At 51.5% G+C, this 21,933-nt stretch overlaps 1 protein-coding gene across 1 annotated transcript in view; it reads right to left on the bottom strand.

Annotated features, from left to right (window-relative positions):
- KMT2D (lysine methyltransferase 2D) overlaps positions 1-21,933 on the bottom strand; it is a gene marked incomplete at both ends in the record, with an annotated part of 42,590 nt that overhangs the window by 6,668 nt on the left and 13,989 nt on the right. Inside the window, 20 exons of the mRNA XM_080704901.1 lie at positions 137-264; positions 343-475; positions 1,562-1,725; positions 1,804-1,979; positions 2,149-2,224; positions 7,611-7,770; positions 7,928-8,095; positions 8,221-8,361; positions 8,497-10,063; positions 10,304-11,304; positions 11,405-11,637; positions 11,748-11,814; positions 11,921-12,005; positions 12,152-12,275; positions 16,030-16,327; positions 16,541-17,984; positions 19,450-19,586; positions 19,665-19,847; positions 19,951-21,762; positions 21,883-21,933. Coding sequence (XP_080561027.1) covers positions 137-264; positions 343-475; positions 1,562-1,725; positions 1,804-1,979; positions 2,149-2,224; positions 7,611-7,770; positions 7,928-8,095; positions 8,221-8,361; positions 8,497-10,063; positions 10,304-11,304; positions 11,405-11,637; positions 11,748-11,814; positions 11,921-12,005; positions 12,152-12,275; positions 16,030-16,327; positions 16,541-17,984; positions 19,450-19,586; positions 19,665-19,847; positions 19,951-21,762; positions 21,883-21,933 — 8,148 coding nt within the window. The remainder of the gene's footprint in view (positions 1-136; positions 265-342; positions 476-1,561; positions 1,726-1,803; positions 1,980-2,148; positions 2,225-7,610; positions 7,771-7,927; positions 8,096-8,220; positions 8,362-8,496; positions 10,064-10,303; positions 11,305-11,404; positions 11,638-11,747; positions 11,815-11,920; positions 12,006-12,151; positions 12,276-16,029; positions 16,328-16,540; positions 17,985-19,449; positions 19,587-19,664; positions 19,848-19,950; positions 21,763-21,882) is intronic.

The raw sequence follows: 21,933 nt of genomic DNA, 5'->3' as shown, positions 1-21,933 counted from the left end.
CCCTGGATTGTTAGTGCCAGCTCCACAGCTAACTAGCCCTCTCCCTCCTCTCACCATAGCCTCTCTCCCTTTGCCTTCTTTGCCCTAGGCAGCACCTTCTTCCTAACACCAGCCCCTTTTCCTCCCCCAGACCCACCTGTTTCAGGAGGCTCAAGATGTCTAGCTGGCTCTTAAGGGTGTAGCCAGGCAACACTGCATCAAACTGCTTCAGCCAATCAGGGCCAGCATCTGGACTCTTGATGCCCAGACCCTTTTCTTTCCCGCCTGCAGGAAGGAAGGGGTCAGAGCCTCCCACAGGAACCCTTCCCCTCTGGTCCCAAGGCGCTCTTCTGCCCCACTCACCCGGGCCCTCAGCTTCCCCTTTCTTAGGCTCAATGCCTGCCCGGGCAGGGCTCTCTGGGAACAGCACCTCATAGGAGTTGGGGATCTTCATGCTTAACAGCTCTGCCACTGCCACCATCACACCATTCAGATTCTGCCAGGGCAGGGAAGGGATGGGAGAGACGTGTCAGCAGTGTCTGGTGTGAGCCCAGGTGGATGGGGACAAGGACACTCTGAACCCACTGCGCAGGGGTTGGTCAGAGCTGCCAGTACCATTCTCGATCTTCTCACGCAGCTCCCTTTTCCCAAACTGCTGTAGGTACTTGGAGGAACTCACAAGAATGGAACATTAAGTGAGATTTAAGAAATGGTACCCACTGTACCCACAACTGGGAGATTTACTCCATATTTGCAAATTAAAGGACCTGAGGGGTGTGTGTATGTGTGTGTGTATGTGTTTTGCTGGGGACTGAACCTAGAGGTATTCTATCTCTAACCTATACCTCCTAGACCAAATTTTTCCCGCCCTGGTACTGGGGATTGAATCCAGGGGGCATTCTGCCTCTGAGCTACAACCCCCAGTCCTATTTTTTATTATTTATTTTGAAACACAGTCTAAGTTGCAGAGGGTCTCACTAAGTAGCTGAGGCTGGCTACCAACCTGCAATCCTCCTGTCTTAGCCTCCCAAATACTGGGATTACAAGTGTGCGGCACCATGCCTAGCTTCCAATTTTATATTTATTTTGAAACAGGGTCTCCCTAAGTTGCTGAGGGTCTCACTTCTTGTTGAGGCTGTCCTCAAACCTGCAGTCCTCCTGTCTCAGCCTCCCAAGTGGGATTACAGGCGTGTGCCGAGATGCCTGGCTTGAGGGACCTTGTAGTGAAGAAGGTAGGTACTTGTATTTTAATTTACTTTCTGATTTCTTTGAACACAAAACCCTGCAAATGTTCAAACACAACAGATAGCATTTCACCAAATGTGACCAAGGAAACACTTGGTCTTGTAGCATTTGTTGCACAATACACAGCAGGCTGATCTGTCCGTCTTAACTACTGAACGATAAACCCTGGAGGTGAAAATGTACTTCGTTTACCCTTACCCCACAGCCTCGAGTGTGGGCTTTCACACATGGCAGGTACACAGACAAATTTTTGAACGAACAGTTTTTTTATACTGAGAAGCTCCAGGGACTGCCTTCTGAACAGGGTCCCCTTGGCTTGAGGCACCCCAGGACACACCTTGGCTGCAGCAGCAGAGACTGTCAGCATGACTGACACCTCACTTCCTTTGCCCTTCTCCCAGGTTGTGGAAGGCAGCTTCCCAGGGACCTCCAGGTCGAGAGCTCCATAAGGTTTGGTGTCTGGGAAGACTGGATGAGAAAGAGGGGCTTGTGTAGACTCAGCTATCTCCCTCAACCATTCACCCCAGCTCTGACAGCTCAGCCAGGCTGGGCATGCCCCGTCCCCAGAGCAGCACGTACCTGGGATGCTGGCCCGAGGAATGATGGGGATGACAGGAGAGAGAGCCCGGTCACCCTGCTCCCACCGCCCTGCACCCAGCTGAGGGAAACGAGGCGCCTCCTCCCCCAGGATGCTCTCGGGGGACGAAGCTGGCACAATGCTATCAGGGGAATCGCTGTCCTCGTCACTCTCCATTCTGTGGGGCAAATACAGACACCCATTGGTACAGCCCCGTGTAATCCTTCTTCCAAATACAGAGATCAGTAAGTGTCACAGCCGTACTTAAAACTTGCCATTGGCAAGGAAAGCTGAGGCAATCTGTCTCCCACCCCATTCTCCACCCCCATTTTCAGCCCCAGCCCCACCTGACGTCCTCGGTCTGATTGTGAGGGGGCGTAGGCAAGGCAGCCAGCAGGTCTAGACTCTTCACCTCTGAAGCATCTGAAGGGTAGGTAGGAAGGAAAGTCATAGTGAGAATGAAACTTCAAGCCCAAATAGCATGAGAGCTTAGCTTAGCTATTATTATGATTAACCATCAACTCACCTACCAGTTTGGGGCAGACAACCTATATTTTCCTGTATGCCAAACACTAGGCTTTACGTACACTTTTTTCTTTTTGTAGTACAGGGGATTAAACCCAGGGGTATTCTACCTTTGAACTGCACCATCGGCACTTTTATTTAGAGAGGGGTACTGGAGATTGAATCCTGGGGCATTCTACCTCAAAGCTACACCCTAGCTGTTTTTCTGTGTGTGTGTGTGTGTGTGTGTGTGTGTGTGTGTGTGTGTGTTACTGGGAAAGCTACACCCTAGCTGTTTTTCTGTGTGTGTGTGTGTGTGTGTGTGTGTGTGTGTGTGTGTGTTAGTTACTGGGAACTGAACCCAGGGGCGTTCTACCTTAGAGGTATACCCCCAGCCCTTATTTTATTTTGGCTCTGGAGATTGAACCCAGAGACATTCCTACCTCCAAGCTATACCCTCAGCCCAATTTTTTTTTTTTTTTTTTTTTGCAGTATTGCAGATGAAACCCAGGGGTATTCCACCTCTGAGCTATACCCCCAGCCCTATTTTTTATTCTTTATTTTGAAACAGGGTCTCACTGAGTTGCAAAGGGCTTCACTAAGTAGCTGAGGCTGTCTGTGAACCAAGATCCTCCTGTCTCAGCCTCCCAAATGCTGGGATTACAAATGTGTGCCAGTACACCCAGGTCTTTTTTTTTTTTTTTTTTTTTTTTTTTTTTTTTTTTGCAGGTCTGGGGATGGAACCCAAGGGCATTCTACCTCTAAGCTATACCCCCTGCCCTATTTTTTATTTTTTAGTGGTACTGGGGGTGGAACCCAGAGGCTTTCTACCTCTGGGCTATACTCCCAGACCTATTTTATATTTCATTTGTAAACAGGGTCTCACTAAATTGTTGAGAGCCTCACTAAGTAGATGAGGCTGGCTTTGAACCTGTGTGATCCTCCTGTCTCAGCCTCCCAAGTACTGGGATTACAAGCGTGCGCCACCACGCCTGGCTTATTCTTTATTTTGAAACAGGGTCTCACTAAGTTGTGGAGGATGTGGAAGCACATGGTAGCTGAGCTACTAAGTGAGCTAAGGCTGTCCACGAAACCTGATCCTCAAGTCTCAGCCTCCCAAATGATGGGATTGCAAGCATGCACCACCACGCCCAGCTTTTTATTCTTTTTTAAAAACAAGGTCTCACTGAGCTGCAAAGGGCCTCACAAAGTAATAGCTGAGGCTGTCTGCCAACTGCGATCCTCTCAGCCTCCCAAATGCTGGGATTACAAGCGTGCACCATCACATCTGGCTCCCCCAGCCCAATTTTATTTCTTATTTGGAAACAGGGTCTCACTAGGTTGCAGAGAAACTGGCTAAATTGCCAAGGCTGGCTTTGAACCTGTGATCCTCCTGTCTCACCCTCCCAAGTACTGGGATTATAGGTATCCAGCTGTTTTAAAATTTTGAAACAGTCTTACTAGATTGTTGAGGAGCTCTCTAAATTGCTCAGGCTATCCTCAAACCTTTGATCCTTCTGTTTCAGCCTCCCAAGTACTGAGATTATAGGTGTGCACCACTGCATCCAATTTATTTTTTGTTTGGTGTTACTGGGGATTGAACCTAGGAATGTTCTACCTCTGAACTACACCCTTAGCCTTATTTTATTTTTTATTTTGAAACAAGTTCTTGCAAAGTTGATTGCAGGCATGTGCTACCACATCCAGTTTATACATACATACACACACACACACACACACACACACACACACACACTTTACATAGATATATAGATATATTTTTTTTTTTCTTTTTTTTTACTTTGTGGTACTGGGGATTGAACCCAAAGGTTTTCTATCTCTAAGCTACACCTTCAACCCAATTTTATTTCTTATTTGGAAACAAAGTCTCACTGAGTCACTGAGAGCCTAAGTTGCTGAGGCTGGCTTCGAACCTGGGATTCTCCTGTCTCAGCCTCCCAAGTACTGTGAGATGACAGGTGTGCATTACCACATCCAGTTCCAGCTTTCTTTTCTTTTCTTTTTTTTTTGCGGGTCTGGGGATGGAACCCAGGGGCATTTGACTTCTGAGCTACAATCCCTGCCCAATTTTTTATTCTTTATTTTGAAACCGGGCCTCACTGAGTTGCAGAGGGCCTCACTAAGTAGCTGAGGCTGTCCGCAAACCACGATCCTCCAGTTTCAGCCTCCCGAATGCTGGGATTACAAGCATGCGCCACTACGCCTGGCTTCCAGTTTTATTTTCTTTTTGAAAATTTCAATTACCATGCTCTAGCCTCAAATTTGCAATCCTGTCTCAGATTCCCATGTACTGGGATATAGACAAGTGTCATTGTGCCAGGCTTTAGGTATACTTTTTTTGTTTTAGTCTTTTTTTTTTCGACACTGGAGAGCAAACTCAGCTTTGTATGTACTAAGCAAGCACACTACCACTGAGCTAGGTCTCAAGCCCTATTTTTTCTTTTTGGTATTGCAGATTGAACCCAGGAGTATCATAGCTTTGAGCTGTTCCCCAGGTCCCCAGCTCTACTGTATTTCTTATTTTGAAACAGGCTCTCACTAAGTTGCTGAGAATCTTGTTAAATTGCTAAGGCTAGCTTCAAAGCTGCAATCCTCCTTTTACAGATTCCTAAGTACCAGGACTACAGGCATGCACCACCATGCTTTGTTCTTTGTTTTTACTTAAAACTTTTTTGAGAGCTGGGCGTGGTGGCGCACGCTTGTAATCCCAGCATTCGGGAGGCTGAGACCTGGAGGATCACGGTTCGCAGACAGCCTCAGTTACTTAGGCCCTCTGCAACTAAGTGAGACCCGGTTTCAAAATAAAGAATAAAAAATAGGGCAGGGGGTGTTTCTCAGAGGTCAAATGCCCCTGGGTTCCATCCCCAGACCCGCAAAAAAAACAAACAAAAAAAAACCAAAAAAACGTTTTGTGTCTGTGTGGCACTGGGGACTGAATCCAGGGGCATTCTACCTCCGAGCTACACCCCCAGCCCAATTTTGTATTCTTTATTTTTCTTGTTTTGTTGTTTGTTTGCTGTACTGGAACCAAGAGGACTTCTACCACCGAGCTACACCTCCAGCTCTATTTTTTTCTTTTTTCTTTTTTTTTTTTTTTTTTTTTTTGCGGGTCTGGGGATGGAACCCAGGGGCTTTTGACCTCCGAGCTACACCTCCTGCCCTATTTTTTCTTTAATTTGAAACCGGGTCTCACTGAGTTGCAGAGGCCTCACTAAGTAGCTGAGGCAGTCCGCGAACCGCGATCCTCCAGGTCTCAGCCTCCCAAATGTTGGGATTACAAGCGTGCGCCACCACGCCCGGCTCTTTTTTCTTTATTTGGAAATAGTCCCACTAAGTTGCTGAGGACCTCCCTAAGTACCTGAGGCTGTTTGTAAACTGCGATCCTCCTGTCTTAGCCTCCCTAATGCTGGGATTACAAGCATGAGCCACCATGCCCAGCTTTTATTTATTTATTTATTTACTTGTGTGTGTGTGTGTGTGTGTGTGTGTGTGTGCGCGCACGCACGTGCGCGGCGCGCGCGTGTGCTACTGGGGATGAAACCCAGGGGTCTTCTACCCCCGGGCTACACTCCCAGACCTATTTTATATTTTTATTTGGAAACAAGGTCTCTTAAGCCAGCAAGGCTGGCTTTGAACCTGAGTGATCCTTCTGTCTCAGCCTCCCAAGTACTTACAAGGGTGTCCCACCCCAAGTGGCTTCCAACCCTATTTTATTTCCTATTTTGAAATAGGGTGTCACTGAGTTGAAGAGGGCCTCACTAGGTTGCTGAGGGTGGCCAAGAACCTGTAATCTTCCTGTCTCAGCCTCCCAAGTACTGGGAATACAGGAATGTACAATCATGCCTAGCTTTAATTTTTTTTTTTTTTTTTTTTTTTTTTTGTAGTACTGGGGATGGAACCCAGGGGCATTCTACCTCTAAGCTACACCCTCAGCCCTATTTTTTATTCTTTATTTTGAAACAGGGTCTCATTGAGTTGCAGAGGGCCTCACTAAGTAGCTACGGCTATCTGAGAACCATTATCCTCCCATCTTAGCCTCCTGAATGCTGGGATTACAAGAGTGCACCACCACACCCAGCCCTATCTTTTATTCTGTATTTTGAAACAGGGTCTCAATGAGTTGCAAAGGGCCTCACTAAGTAGTTGAGGCTGTCTGAAAACAGTGATCCTCCTGTCCCAGCCTCCCAAATGTTGGGATTACAAGCGTGTGCCACTATACCCAGCTTCTTTATTATTATTATTATTTTTTTTTTTGGTGGTACTGGGGTTCCTGGAAACCCTTCTACTTCCAGGATACACTCCCAGACCTATTTTATACTTTTTTATTTGGAAACAAGGTTTCTTTCTTTTTTTTTTTTTTTTGGTGGTACTGGGGTTCCTGGAAGCCCTTCTACCTCTGGGCTACACTCCCAGACCTATTTTTACATTTTTATTTGGAAACAGGGTCTCCTAAGCCAGCGCGCGTGGCTGGCTTCGAACCTGCGCGATCCTCCTGTCTCTGCCTCCCAAGTGCGGGGATTAGAAGCGTGTGCCACCACGCCCGGCCAAGGAAACAAGGTTTCTTAAGCCAGCATGGCTGGCTTCGAATCTGCGCGATCCTCCTGTCTCTGCCTCCCAAGCACGGGGATTACAAGCATGTGCCACCACGCCTGGCTTTTATTATTTTTTTTGAAACAAGGTCTCACTGAGTTCCAGATGGCCTCACTAAGTAGCTGAGACTGGCTGAGAACCTGCAATCCTGCAATCCTCCTGTCTCAGCCTTTCAAGTACTAGGATTACAGGTGTGTGCACCACACCTGGCTTTGGACTGTGCTTTCTTTTTTTTTTTTTTTTTTTGTGGTACTGGGGTTCCTGGAAGCCCTTCTACCTCTGGGCTACACTTCCACGGGCTACACTCCCAGACCTATTTTTTAACTTTATGTGGAAACAGGGTCTCTTAAGCCGGCGAGGCTGGCTCCGAACCAGCACGATCCTACTGTCTCTGCCTCCCAAGCATGGGGATTACAAGCGTGCACCACCACGCCCAGCTGGACTGTGCTTTCTAAAGTCTCACACTCTCCTTTCCACCCACCTCCTCTATTGCCTTTGCTCTAGTCTCCAGAAGCCTATCCTTGCCCTCCTTTGTCTGTCATATAAAGGCCCTTTTCACCCAGACAGCCTGTCCTGTAAGCTTGCAAGGCAGCACACAGCCACTTGTTTCCTATACTGTGTGGCAAGACACAGTCATTGCTCGGACCCAAGCCATCAAATACCTCTGGGGAAGGAAAAATGGCTCTTCACTTACCCCTCAGTGCCCCTTCAGTATCCCGGGCAGAGGCTGTGTCCTTGGGATGTTCCCCCAGTTCTTCAGAGGGAGTGACACCATTCACCATCTTCTGCTGCACCGATGGGGGTGGGGTGGGGGGCAGCGACGAGGGTGGTGTCGGCGGGTTACTCAGGTTATTCTGGGGGTGGGGTGGGTGTTGTGTGCAAGATGGCATAGGGAGACTAATATAATCTCCTGGCCCCACACGACATCAGCACTTTCCTCAGGTCTTCCACCCCCATCCCCACCTCCCCAAGAACTTCATTATTCCCAAAAGGTATTGCCATTTCTCTGACCTTGGTAAGCAGCTGGGAATAGTAGTCAGGGCCACTGGGAAGTGCTCCACTTCCAAAGGTCCCCCTCAGCTGGCTGTGCCCACTGATTGAGCAGCCGCTGCCAAAGGGGGCAAAGAGGCTAAAATTGGCAGTGATGGTGGGTTCCGTCAGGGGCAGCAGGGACAGCTCCTAGGAGGGGTAAGATGACAAAGTTGGAAACCACAGCACTATACTTCTGTCACTGCACAACTGGGGACATGGTGCCCCTTATCCTGGGATGGGACCAGGGGACTGGCTCCTGGGAGGGGCGTCACCTGCTTCAGCTGTTTCAGCAAGGCCTCGTTGGCCCTGACCCCGTCCTCCTTCCGTAGCTTCTTTCGGGAGCTCACCAACCTGTCGCTTGCCTTCTGTACCCGCTTGGGCTTCGGTGTTAAAGGCTTCCTTGCTGCTGCATCCTAAGCCAGATAAGCCCTGTGAAGGCTGCTGCCCTTATCCGTAGGGCCCTCACCTGTTCTGACTCAGACCTGGTCCCTCTTGCTGCCCACCACTCCAGGCCCCACTCTGTCTGCCGTTATATCCAGAGTACTCACCTCCTTGTTGCCGGGAGTACCCTGTAGTTTCTGCTCCAGCCCTGCCAGCTTGCTGTCAATGTGCCCGTTGATCTCAGCTCGCAGCCCCTCAGGCCCCCGCCCAGCGCCGAGTTGTACATTCTTTGCCCGTAGAAGCTTCTGCAAGAGCAGATGCCCAGCCTCTGAGCGTGGGCCTGCCAGCAAGAGGTGGTTGCTGGTACCTGGTGCCCCTATTGGCTCCCCATTGGCCTCCCTCTTCACCGCTTGGGCTCCCAGGGCGCACGGTTCTTCCCGAGGTTCCTGCTTGATGCTGAGATGGGGTGGCTCAGGCACCACCTGTCCGTTCACCTGATCCAGATGCCCAGGTACCAGGCTGCTTTGCTCTGGCTTCTGGGCTTCTGCTAGGTTGTCTGGGGGGTCCCAAGGTCCCAGCCCCTTGCCAAAGAAAGTATCCGCAAGCTGGGCAGCAGCAGGTGAGACCCTCCCAGGAGGAATCTCCGAGGTTGGCCCCTGGGGCTTTGGAGTCCCTGGATGGGTAGGGGTGAGCTGGGTGCTGGGGGAAGGTAATTGGGAAGAAGGTCTCTTTGGCTCTTGGGGGCTGGATGGTGGAGGTGTGGGATGAACAGGGCCAAGGATTGGTCCTGTGGATAAGGCTCCTTGTGGGGCAGGGAGCCGGGATGGGCCCTGAGGTCGAGGCCCTGCCCCTAGCTCCTGGAGGGGGCCTGTTTGAGATCCAGGGAAGCCCCCAGGTTGAGGTTGGCAGCCCAGGAGGCCCTGGAGGGGAGAGGGCTGGGTTCCAGGCTCCTGGTAGGGTGGAGTCTGACGTATTGCCTGACTCTGCTGCAGCTGCCGCTGCATGAGGAGTGCCTGAAGTTGCTGCTGCTGCTGAGGACTCAGATGCCGCAGCTGTGGGTTTTTGGCCAGGACTCCTTGGAGCTGTGCTCGAAGCTGACCCATTGTAGGCATGACTCCAACGCCAGGTAGACCCTGCCCAGACTGGAGGCCAGGTCCTGGTTTGGAAGGCTGTGACCCTGTATTAGTTTGCATGGGTCGCTCTAGCCCAAGGGGCTGTTGGGGGCCCAGAAGGTTCTGATTCATGGGCCCAGCCTGCTCCCCTAAGGAAACAGAGGGTTGGCCCAATAGGTGGGGCACAGATGAGGCCTCAGAAGATGATCCGTTGCCTAGTTGCCCATGGCTTCCTACACCTGCTGTATGCAGCAAGTTAACTTGCTGCTGTGGTTGTCCTGGGGGCCTGAGAGGTGGCTGTAGCTGCAGAGAGTTGGGTTGAGGCTGGGCCTGGGGCTGGACCAACAGGAGTTGTGAATCCCCAGAAAGAGAGGGCTTTACCTCCGCTGGTTCAGCAGCCATCGATTCAGGTGTAGTCCCTATTGCTAATGGCCCTCCCTGATGTGTTGAGGGCCCCTCAGTGACCTCTGAAGAAAGAGCCGTCTCTACAATATTTTGTTCCTTGCTCGTCAGGAGGAGGGTTGGGCCCAGGGCTCCAGGGCTAGAAAAATGTTGAAGAGGCTTGGCTGGCATGCCAGGGCCAAGTGTCACCTGCTGCTGCTGAGGAGATAATAAAGTTCGACTCTGGTTCAAGAGGCCCATCTGCTGTTGCTGTTGCTGTAGTTGTTGAAGCTGCTGCTGCTGCTGTTGCTGCTGAAGCTGCTGCTGTTGCTGAAGCTGCTGCTGCTGCTGTTGTAGCTGCTGTTGCTGTTGTAGCTGCTGTTGCTGAAGTTGCTGCTGTTGTTGAAGCTGCTGCTGCTGTTGTTGAAGCTGCTGTTGTTGTTGAAGCTGCTGCTGCTGCTGCTGCTGCTGCTGCTGCTGCTGCTGCTGCTGCTGCTGCTGTAAGGAGCCCAGGGGCTGAGTGTTGAGTTTGGGTTGCCCACTGTGTGATATTAGGCCCTGCTGAAGATGAGAAAGCCCTGCCATGGATCCCTGCTGTTGGTGCTGTTGCTGGGCTGTGACCAGCCGGTGTCCCATAAGGCCATGACCCTGCTGTGCCAGCTGGGGGGAACTCAGCACCCGGGACTGGGTCATAAGCACCTGTCTGTGAGAGCCCTGAGGGCCCAAAGCCCCAGGGTGTTGTTGTTGCTGCTGCTGCTGCTGCTGCTGCAACACTGCCACCGGGGCAGGACCCAGCATGCCCTGGGCCCCCTGGGATGGTTGGGGGGACAGCTGCTGGGCCAGGAGGCCCTGGTGGCTGCTGGGAGGCAAAAGACCCTGGGGTTTGGGACCCAGAGCCTGATTTGTCTGTACCCCAGGCCCCTGCTGCTGCTGAATTGCCACCTGTCCAAGGAGGTGCTGCTGCTGCTGCTGTTGCTGCTGCTGTTGCAGTTTCTGGGCCAGCTGCATGCGTTGCTGCTGCAGCTGCAACTGCCTTTCCTGTAAAAGCCTTGAGTCAGGTCCAAGGCTTCGGAGAGCAAGGTTGCCAGGGAAGAAGCCCCCTGAAGGGCCAGCTAAGGACCCAGCCCCACCAGAATGCTGCTGTTGCTGCTGCTGGGCCAGGGCAGTGTTGAGAAAGGGGCCACCAGGCTGTCCAGGTAGTCCCATGCTCCCAGGTGGGAGGCGAAGACCTCCAGCTTGCCCACCCGGGGGCCCTTGTGGTGGCTGCAGCCCATGGCCAGGGAGTAGCTGGCCAGGGAGTTTGGTAAGTAGCCGGGGACTCTGAGAAGGACTGAGAGCCAGCACGGCTGAGTGCTGCTGCTGTTGCTGCTGCTGTTGCTGCTGCTGCTGCTGCTGCTGTTGTTGCTGTTGCTGCTGCTGTTGCTGCTGCTTGTTTCGATATTCTGCCATGAGATTAGTATGCTCCTTCTGCTGTTTCCGGACCTAACATGGGAGGGTAGAAGAGGTCAGCCTGAAGCCTGCCCACCCATGCTATCCCTGGTCCCTGACTTCTGGGTGATAGGTTGAGGTATGCTTCCCTCACCTGATCCAGCTGCTTCTGGATCTTGCTCTGCTGCTCTGTAACCAGCTTCAGTTTCTCGGCATCAGCTTCTGGGAACTCACGGCCAGCCTTTTTGGCAGTGCGCTGCTTGGCACACAGAGCCTTCCGGGACTTGCGGTGCACACCAATTTGCTCCTCTAGCACCTTCAGCTGCATCTGTAGGAGCTGCTGGGTATGGAACAGCCACTCCTCATACTGCCGCTGATCAGCCTCATCTAGGAGAGGAAGCATGATATCCGGACCTACAAAATGATGATGGCAATCCCTCTCCCTCTGTAGGTCCCTAATCACTTCTTTGTGCCCTTCTACTATGCCCCATACTCACTGATCACTCCCTGGGCAAAAGTAGGTGGGTTGGGACGAGGCTGGGAGGGGTCACTGGCATTCCGCTCCTGTGATGAGAGGAACTGCTAAAAGGTCATCGTTCCATGCTGGTCCCTAAGAAAGGTGGCCCAATAGCATAGCACCCAAGTGCTTACGCCCCCCACACAAACTTACCTGGCCACTCCCAGGTACCACATGGTTTTGCAGATCACTGCCGGGTCCCCCAGAGAGCCTCTGGGCTAGTAAGGACACTTGCTGCCTGGAGTTCATCAAAGAATAGAGGATTAAGTGTTGGTGAAGGCAAAGTTGAAAGGCAAAGTGGGACAATTAATGGGGTAGGGGCAAGAAAGGTAAGTTATGACTGGGAAAGAAAAAGGCCAGCCCCACCCCAGCCCCAAGTCTTACCTATTCATACCAGGTGCTACCCCAATGCTGCCCTGAGCCATCACTTTCTTGATGCCTTTCAAAGCTACCATCTTGGCCTTTGCAATGGGATCAATGATATCTTCTGCAGCAAATTTGTCCAGGTCTAGAGAGGAAAGAGCTAAATAAGCGAGGCTTCGGGATCAATGCTCCTGTGGATAGCTAGGTGTGGTGCTGCACACTTGTAATCCTAGTACTTGGGAGGCTGAGACAGGAGGATAGCAGGTTCAAGGACAGACTCAGCTACTTAGTGAGGCCCCCTGAAACTTAAACCCTGTTTCCAAATAAAAAATAAAATAGGGCTAAAGCATGGCTCAGAGGTAAAATGTTCCTGAGTCTCATTCCCAGGACCACAAAAAAAAAAAAAAAGGGAAAAAAAAGTTACATGGTCTGATTGCTGTTCTAACACCTTGACTTCCACCAAGCCATGAAGAACAAAGGTTTAGCTGGACAGAAAACCCACTGAGATAGAAGCCAGGTGGCCTAGTGATGTGTGGTCCTACTTTTACTCACAATACTATGGAATGGAACTTGTTTTATTTTTATTTATTTTAATATTTATATTTATTTATTTATTATTTATTTATTTTGCAGTACTACAGATGGAACCCAGGGGCATTCTACCTCTGTGCTATACCCCCAGCTCTATTTTTTATCATTTATTTTGAAACAAGGTCTGAGTTGCAAAAGGCCTCACTAAGTAGTAGCTGAGGCTGTCGGGGAACCTCAATCCTCCTCAGTCTCTGTCTCCCAAATGCTGGGATTACAAGCATGTGCTACCACATCCAGCTTTTTTTTTTTAAGGTACTGGGGATTAAACCCAGGGCCATTGTAGACCTCCAAACTACATCTTCAACTCCCTCCCTTTTTTTGAAACAGGGTCTTGCTAATTTGCTGAGGGACTTGCTAAGTTACTGAGACTGTCATCACACCTGCAATCCTCCTGTCTCAGTCCTATAAGTAATGGACTATATATGTGTGCCACTATGCCCAGCTCTCAGTAAATATTTGTTGAGTTAACAGATCAATGTCATTTCACCTCTCTAAGCCTCAGTTTATCTCTATTTGATAGAGATCATGATCCCTATTCTGTTCACCTCGCGGAGCAGGGAAGGATGACATGTAACAAGAATGTGGGTATACTTTATGACCTAAAAAGTACTCTCCAAAATAGTGTTCTCAGAGGGCGTGGTGGCACACGCTTGTAACCCCGTGCTTGGGAGGCGGAGACAAGAGGATCGTGCAGGTTAGAAGCCAGCCGTGCTGGCTTAAGAGACCCTGTTTCCAAATAAAAAATATAAAATAGGTCTGGGAATGTGGTACAGAGGTAGAAGAGTTCCATCCCCAGTACCACCAAAAAACAAGTGTTCTCAGTACAACTAGCACAGCTCAAGAACCTAAGATGTGGACACAGTGGCAGGCAAAACCCTAGAAGCTAAGCATGGTTTAGGACACAAAAAAGCATCACCTATAAACCAGTGTTCTGCCAATCCAAGATGCTGGGTGAAAACAGAAATAAGCAACCATCAAAAACTCAAGCTGGGCATGGTGGCACATACTTGTAAATATAGCTACATGGAAGGCTAAAACAGGAGGATCACAAGGTTAAGGCCAGTCTCAACTACTCAGAAAGGCTCTCCACAACTTAGTGAGAAAATAAAGACTAGAAAATAGGACTGGAGTGTAACTTGGAGATAGAATGCCTCAATCTCCAGTATTGTGAAAAAAAGTCTCAGGATGTAGCTCTGTGGTAGAGCACTAGCATAGTATTTATGAGGTCTTGGGTTCGATCACCAGTACCACAAAAACAAACAACCCCCACATTTACATATATCTCCACTGCTCAGAAAACTGAACTGACAAGCCAAGTATGATAGTGCATGCTTGAAATTCAAGTACTTGGGAGGCTGAGACAGGAGAATCACAGGTTCAAAGCCAGCCTCAGCTACTTAGGAGGCCCTCAGTAACTTAGCAAGACTGTTTCCAAATAAAAAATTAAAAAATAGGCCTGGGAGCTGGGCGTGGTGGCACATGCTTGTAATCCCAGCACTTGGGAGGCTGAGACAGGAGGATCGCACAGGTTCGAAGCCAGCCTCAGCTACTTAGTGAGGCTCTCAGCAAATTAGCAAGACCCTGTTCCCAAATACAGTATAAAATAGATCTGGGAGTATAGCCCCGAGGTAAAAAAGCTCCTGGGTTCCACCCCCAGTACCACCAAAAAAAAAAAGGGTCTGGGGGTGTATCCCAGAGGCAGAAGGTCCCTGATTTCCATCCCCAGTACCACAAAAATAAAATAAAATAGAAAACAAAAACCAAACTGATTCCTTACTTTCTGAAGGACTAACCAAACTCGTTCTGGAATTCTGAGGCAGTTAAGAGGAGTCCTAGAGTTCAAATCTAGCTCTGCTAATTGCTGTATAATCTTGGACATTTACTTTTTTTTTTTTTTTTTTTTTTGGTGCTTGGGATTGAACCCAGAGGCACTGATAGAATGCTACAACCTCAGGCTTTATATTTTTTATTTTGACACACGCTCTTGCTAAATTGCTGAAGCTGGTGTGGAATCTGCAATCCTCCTGTCTCAGCCCCTAAGTACCTGGGATTATACGCATGCACCAATACACTCCGTGGACAAGTTACTTTTAACTTTATGCCTCTTCTGTAATCAAAGGCAATAGTGCCTACTTAATGAGACTGTTATGATGAGATTAGACAATGAGTGTAAAGCACTTAACATACTATGCTTAGCAAATAGTACTCAGTAAGTGCTGCTATAAGTGAGGTTTTCCTCTAAATTGCGCCTCTTCTTTTTTCTTTTTTGTGGTACTGGGGTGGAACCGAGGGGCTTTCTACCTCTGGGTTATACTCCCAGACCTATTTTATATTTTATTTGGAAACAGGGTCTCACTAAGTTCCTGAGAGCCTCACTAAGTAGTGGAGGCTGGCTTCGAACCTGTGCAATCCTCCTGTCTAAGCCTCCCAAGCGTAGGGATTACAAGTGTGCGCCACCACGCCCGGCTCTATTTTTTTTTTTAATTATTTATTTTGAAACAAGGTCTCACTGAGTTGCAAAAGGCCTCATTAGCTGAGGCTGGCCATGAATCCAGATCCTCCTTTTTCAGTCTCCCAAATGCTGGGATTACAAGCAAGTGCCACCACGCCTGGCTATTTATTTATTCATTCTTACAGACATCTGAACTGCTATATGTCAAGAACTGCTTACTCCTTTCTTTTCAAAAGCTACAGTGCAGCCGGGTGTGGAGGCACATGTTTGTAATCCCAGCATTCGGGAGGCTGAGACCAGAGGATCATGGTTCGCAGACAGCCTCAGCTACTTAGTGAGGCCCTTCACAACTTAGTGAGACCCTGTTTCAAAATAAAGAAGCCGAGCGTGGTGGCACACGCTTGTAATCTCCGCTTGGGACAGAGACAAGAGGATCACACAGGTTCGAAGCCAGCCTCAGCTACTTAGTGGGGCTCTCAGCAACTTAGTGAGACCTGTTTCCAAGTAAAAATATAAAACAGTTCTAGGAGTATAGCCCAGAGGTAGAAGGCCTCTGGGTTCCACCCCCAGTACCACCAAAAAAAATTTAAAAAATAAAAAACAGGACAGGGGGTATAGCTCAGAGGTCAAATGCCTCTGGGTTCCATCTCTAGACCCCCCGCCCAAACACACACACACACACACACACACACACACAAAAGCTACAGTGCTTCTGCCTACCCCACTAATATTCAGCCAAAGCCCTATGTCCAATCTCCCTTAACTAGGGCTTATTTTAGGTCATGAGCCTCAGGGCCCATTTGGTGATAATAATGATCACACATAAGTAACTCAACCAGCCAGAAGCTAAGGTTACCTGTGTCTGGGAAGAAGCTGTTAGCCAGCTGCTGCTGCATCGCCAGTTGCTGGGGCTTCATGCACATGGAAGGTGGCATTGTGCCCATTGGTTTCTGTGCTAGCACTGGTTGTGGGCTCTGCTGGGGTACCAAGCCTGCCTGCCCCCCATGCTGCCCACTTAGCATATGCCCTTGGTTGGAGACCATGGCCATAGATGAGGTCAGGCGCTGCTGAAGGGCATGAGCTGGTGGCTGGGTGGGCATCAGTGGTTGGCCCAAGCCTGGCTGTCTGGCAGCCCCAAGACCCAGGGCAAGCTGCTGTTGGGGCCCAGCCAAAGCAGAAGAGCCCTCATGTGGCAAAGGCATAGCCTGAGCAGGGCCTGGTGTGGACATTAGGGAATGTTGTTGCTGCTGCTGCTGCTGCTGCTGCTGCTGCTGCTGCTGCTGCTGCTGCGCAGACTGCTGCTGCTGTTGCTGCTGCTGCTGCTGCTGCGCAGACTGCTGCTGCTGCTGCGTAGGCTGCTGCTGCACTGAGAGCTGCTGCTTCTTCTGTAGCTCCTTCTTTTCATGCTCCAACAGATCCTCAATGAGTAGAGGCAACTCACTGGCTACCAGTGAGCTCTCCATTTTGTCCAGCTCATCCCCAGATGCTGTGTGTCCTCCAGGCAAAGTCAGGGCCCCACTCTCTAGCTCAAACTTTTCCAGCAGGGAGGATCCTCCTGGGCCACTCAGTGGGCTAGGGGTCAGCAGGTGAGCTGGTGGTCCTCCAGTGGCCCCAAAGGGTCCCTTCTCAGTTGTATGCCCACTGCTGGAAAATGGTCCTGTGCCCATACGGGTGTCCCGGGTACCCATCATGCTCTGTCCTGGCTTGAGCCCAAGACCAAGGGAAGTGGTAGCAGGTGCTGGCTCTGCTTTGGGTGCAGTAATGGTGAACTGGCAAGGGGAAGGGTGGCGCCCACCTTCTTCCACCTTAGGCTTCACCTCAGGGAGCACAGATGCCAGGCGGGGCTCTGATGCATCAGCAGCAGGAGTAGGGCGCTCCTCAGGGCCCAAGGGTCCTGGCTCAACTCCCCGCAGCAGGGCCTCCCGCTCAGCCTTTTCATTTGCAGACTCCACCAGCCGGAGGTGCTCATTAAAGATGTCCTTCTTATCCCCAGTGTCCAGTTCAGGGTCAGTATATGCCAGCAGGTCAAATTCATCTCCGTTGAGTAGGTCATCCAGGTGGGGATCATTAGTCTCCAAGTTTTCCAGAGTGCCCAGCTCATCATCACCCTTGGCGACGTCCACACCCAGACCCAGGTGAGCAAGCTCTTCATCATCCTCTAAGGCTTTGTGGGCATCAAAGTCATCATCCAGCTCAGAATCCTCACAGGGTAACTTCCCAGTTTCCAGCGAGAGAGGAGGGGCGCGGCCAAGCTCAGTGCTCGAAGGGGGCCGGCTGACCAGTTCTAAGCCAGTTGGCAGGGCTGGCCCCTTAGTATGGGGTGTTGGATGGAGACTATTGTTTAATTCAGGGGCTGGCGGGGCTGAGGGTTTCTGTGGGGGAAGGCCAGATACCGCCAAGCCCCGAAGCCCTTCAGGAGCAAGTCGGTGGGGTTCCTCACTTACAGGGTAGAAACGGGGCCTCTGAGGAGGACCCTGACCAGGAAATGGAGCCCCTCCAGGTCCTAGTCCTTTCTGTACATTGTGCCTCAACTCAATGAACTGGGGAGGACCAGCTGGACCAGGCACTGGCTCAGCAGGGACTGGCAGACGGGTGGGAATTCCTGCCAAGGGGGAACCTAGTGCTTGGCGGCCAAGTTCAGGAGTTGATGGAAAGCGAGTAGACATGGCAAGTCGCATGGAGGTTGCTGCTGTTGCCTGTTGCTGCTGATGCTGTTGTTGCCATAGTTGCTGCTGCTGTTGCTGTTGTAAGGGCAGGGACCCAGGATAGGGCGCTCGTTGATAGAAAGCCTGGGAGCCTCCTACCAATTGCCTGGAAGAATAATGCAATAGTCAGTGAGATGCAATCAAAATGGAGAGCTAGAACAGAATTAAAGCAGTGAAACGGAGTGTGGTGGCGCATGATTGTAATTCCAGCATTCGGGAGGCAGAGACCAGAGGATCTTGGTTCTCGGACAGCCTCAGCTACTTAGCAAGGCCCTTTGTAACTCAGTTGAGACCCTGTTTCAAAAAATAAAAAGACTAAAAAATCGGACTGGGAGTTTACCTCAGAGGTAGAATGCCCCTGGGTTCTATCCCCGGTACCAAAACTCTCAGTACCTGGGAGGCTGAGATACGAGGATCCCAGGTTTGAGGACAGCCTCAGCAAGTAATGAGATGCTCTTCAACCTAGAGAGACCCTATTTCAAAAATAAGTAAATAGGAAGCTGGGCGTGGTGGCACACGCTTGTTATCCCAGCATTTGGGAAACTGAGACAAGAGGATCATGGTTCAAGGACAATCTCAGCTACTTAGTGAAGCCCTCTGCTACTCAGTGAGACCCTGTTTCAAAATAAAGAATAAAGCCGGTGTGGTGGTGCATGCTTGTAGCCCCAGCATTCAGGAGGCTGAGACTGGAGGATCACGGTTCGTGGACAGCCTCAGTTACTTAGTGAGACCCTCTGCAACTTAGTGAGACCCCGTTTCAAAATAAATAATTTAAAATAGGGCAGGGGAGCCAGGCGTGGTGGTACACGCTTGTAATCCCAGCATTCGGGAGGCTGAGACCAGAGGATCGCAGTTCGTGGATAACCTCAGCTACTTAGTGAGGCCCTGTTTCAAAATAAAGAATAAAAAATAGGGCAGGGGGGTGTAGCCCAGAGGTCAAATGCCTCTGGGTTCTACCCCCAGACCCGCAAAAGAAAAAAAAGAATAAAAAACAGGGCTGGTGGTGTAGCTCAATGGTAGAATGCCCCTGGGTTCCATCCTCAGTAGCAAACACACACACACACACACACACAAAGCAAATAGGCTGGGTGTTGTGGCGCACACCTGTAATCCCACTACTTGGGAGGCTGAGACAGAAGATCACAGGTTCGCAGCCAACCTCAGCTACTCAGTGAGGCCCTCCATACTTAGTGAGACCTTGTTTCAAAATAAAGAATAAAAAATAGGGCTGGGGGTTATAGCCCAGAAGTAGAATGCTGCTGGGTTCAACCCCCAGTACCACACACACACACACACACACACACACACACACAAACCCACCAAAAACAAATAAGTAAGTAAAGCCAAAATAAATAAATAAAATAGGGCTAGGGGTACACCTTGGAGGTAGAATGCTAAATTTAATCCCTAGTACAAAAAAAAAAAAAAAAAAAAGAAAGCAGTGAGAGGGAAAGAATGAAGAGTAAGTGATACTGGAAAGGATTGGTGAGAAAAGAAAAACCAGAGGGAGCATACAATGGTGACAAAATCTATTCCTTGGCGTACCCCCAGGGAACTGCCTGGAGCCTCACCTGCTATTCACATCCATAGTGGAAGGTGTGGCTGGTGGAGGTGGCCGGGACAGTCGGTCATCACTGGGGAAGGCCCCTGGCCCTAGGATAGGGCCACCCAGCTTGCCTGGGGGTAACCCCATGAGGCTGCTCTTGTCCTGAAAAAGAGAGAAAAAGTAAGTAGAGCCACCTTCAGCATCCTGGCCCTACCACCCCTTGCGGGCCTCTCTATCTACCTGGGTCCCAGTGAAGGGGGTCTGGCCTCGACTAAGCTGCTCAAAGGCAGGGCTGCTAGGCTCAGCACCCCAGCTGCCTGGGGGCCCCACTGCGCCTGCAGCCGCTGCAGCTGTTTCCTTCTCCTGCCGCAGGGTGTTGCGCTGTATCTGCTGCCGAATCAGCAGCTCCCGGAGTCTCTGGCGCTGTGCAGAAAATGAAGAGTAAACTCATTCTATTCCAATCATGGGGCTGACACAGAGACAACAGAGGAATGGGAGAAAGCTCAGCTCCAGAGTGTCCACTCACCTGCCGTTGCTTCTCCAGCTCTGTCTGGCTGAGGCTAGACATGCCTGGGTCCTGAGTACCTGGGAGTTCTGGTGCTGCCAAAGAACTACTCATTGCAGATCCTGGGTCTTCTCTCTTTTCTATTGGAGAAGTGATGCCTGCCCGCTGTGAGGCTCCATGGGACAGGTAGGGGAGGGATCCGTCGGGTGCAGGTGGTGGCAGAACTGACGCTGGGCGTAGCGGGGACAGCCCATAGCCCTCTCCTGTGGACCCGCTGCTGGGCCCCAGGGGGCTGCCCGAAGGGTGGAAGTTCCCCGTGGCTACTGCGTAGTTTGTGCTTTGAGGCTTGCCCAAGGTGGGGCCAGGCCCAAAATGGCTGTTGATCCCATGGGGTGGAGGGAGACCAGGCTGAGGGACAGGGGCCTTTAAGGAAGGCTCCCCTATCGCCTGAGGGAAAGTGAAACGCATAGGAGAGGGAGTGCCCACAAATGCACCTGTCCCAGGGGAGCGGGCAAAATTTGGGGGCTGTCCACTTGGGACCTTGGCATGAAGCTCACCTGCTGGCCCCGAGGGCAGGGCTGCTGGGAAGCCCCCAGCCCCCAGCGGAGTGTGGGCTAGAGGCCCAGCCTTAAAGGCAACTTCAGGGGGCTGGGTTCGGGGTGGCTTATGCAAGGGGGCAAATGGGTCACGGGACTGAGGGCGTGAGGGTGGACGAGAATAAGGGTCAGGGGATTGAAAGCGAGGGGTAACGGGGGATGGGCAAAAAGCCTCAGCAGACAGAGGACGGGGAGTCAACGGGGACTGGGAGCTGGACTGGGACTGAGGACTGGCTGGCACTCGGGAAAAAGGGTCAGAGGGCAGTGAGCGAGGGGGCAGAGCACAGCAGCTCTCAGGGGGTGGGGGCTGGGGTCGAGGAGTCAATGGGGGTTGGGCATAGGGGTCGGGGTAGGGACCAGGACGAAAGACGTCAGGGTGACTGGGAGGAGAAGGGGCCAAAGCCTGGGCAGGAGGTGGGTCCTGGGGCCGTAGGCCCAGGCCCGGGCTCTGGGGCTCTACCTGAGATGCCCGAGGGGTCAAAGGGGCTTTGAAGACATCAGGTGCCTTCAACTCCATGCCACCCAAGTGGGGGCCTGAGGAGGGTGAGTCAACAAAGCCCAGGTTTGGGGGCCCATAGCTAGGAGAAGATGCCCCAAGTTCTTCCTTCTTCACCTCTAGGGCCTTCCGGGACTCTCCAAAAGGTGGAGGTGAGAGCAGGGGCTCGGAAGCCTTGCCTCCCACTACCCCTGGGCTCTCAGGCACAGCCAGGTTGTCCAGTGAGGGACAGCGGGGTTTGAGGAAGGGGTCAGGTGTGGAGGGCTGGTGTCGTGGAGTGCCCGGTGGTGTAGTATGGAATTCTCCCGGCTGGCCAGTCCCAGGACGAGATGAGGTGCCCAACACTGGGGGCTGAGCAGGAGCCCCAGTTGGACTCGGATAGGGAGGATAGGTAGGTGGTGCCGCAGGGAAGCGGGGCTCCAGGGCGTAGGCGGGGGCCAGTCCAAAGGGGTCCTGCGAAGGCACTTGGGCGGGCACCTGGGACGGGAGCTTGAGGAAGAGCTCACCGGGCGAGTCGGGGCCGGGCACTGTGCCCGCTGGTGGCTTCAGGAACCCGTCCGCAGAGGTAGACAAGCCAGCGGGGGTGGTGGGACTGCCAATGAAAATGGTGGGGGCCACAGCAGGGGGCGGACTGCCCAGTGCCCCTGGCTGGGGGGGAATGCGGAGATGGAGGGCCGGCCGATCAGTCTTACGGGCTATGTCGCCCACCTTGGTCTGCTTGTTGATCTGGCTCTCAGCCTGCTACAGGGGAGACCAGCACAGAGCAGTTAGGCTGCTGCGCGCAGGCCCCAACTCTCCCACCCCAGAGGAACTATCCTCCTTTCAGACTTGGATGACTGGGCTTCGTCCCGCCCCACTCACCTTCTGCACCTTGTTGATGCGATGAGCTGCCCGGTTATCTTTGGCCTTTTG

The sequence above is a fragment of the Muscardinus avellanarius genome (assembly GCF_963383645.1).
Source record: "Muscardinus avellanarius genome assembly, chromosome: 11".
NCBI lineage: Eukaryota > Metazoa > Chordata > Mammalia > Rodentia > Gliridae > Muscardinus > Muscardinus avellanarius.
The sequence above is the reverse complement of the archived record's forward strand: the minus strand, read 5'-3'. Positions and strand labels throughout refer to the sequence as shown.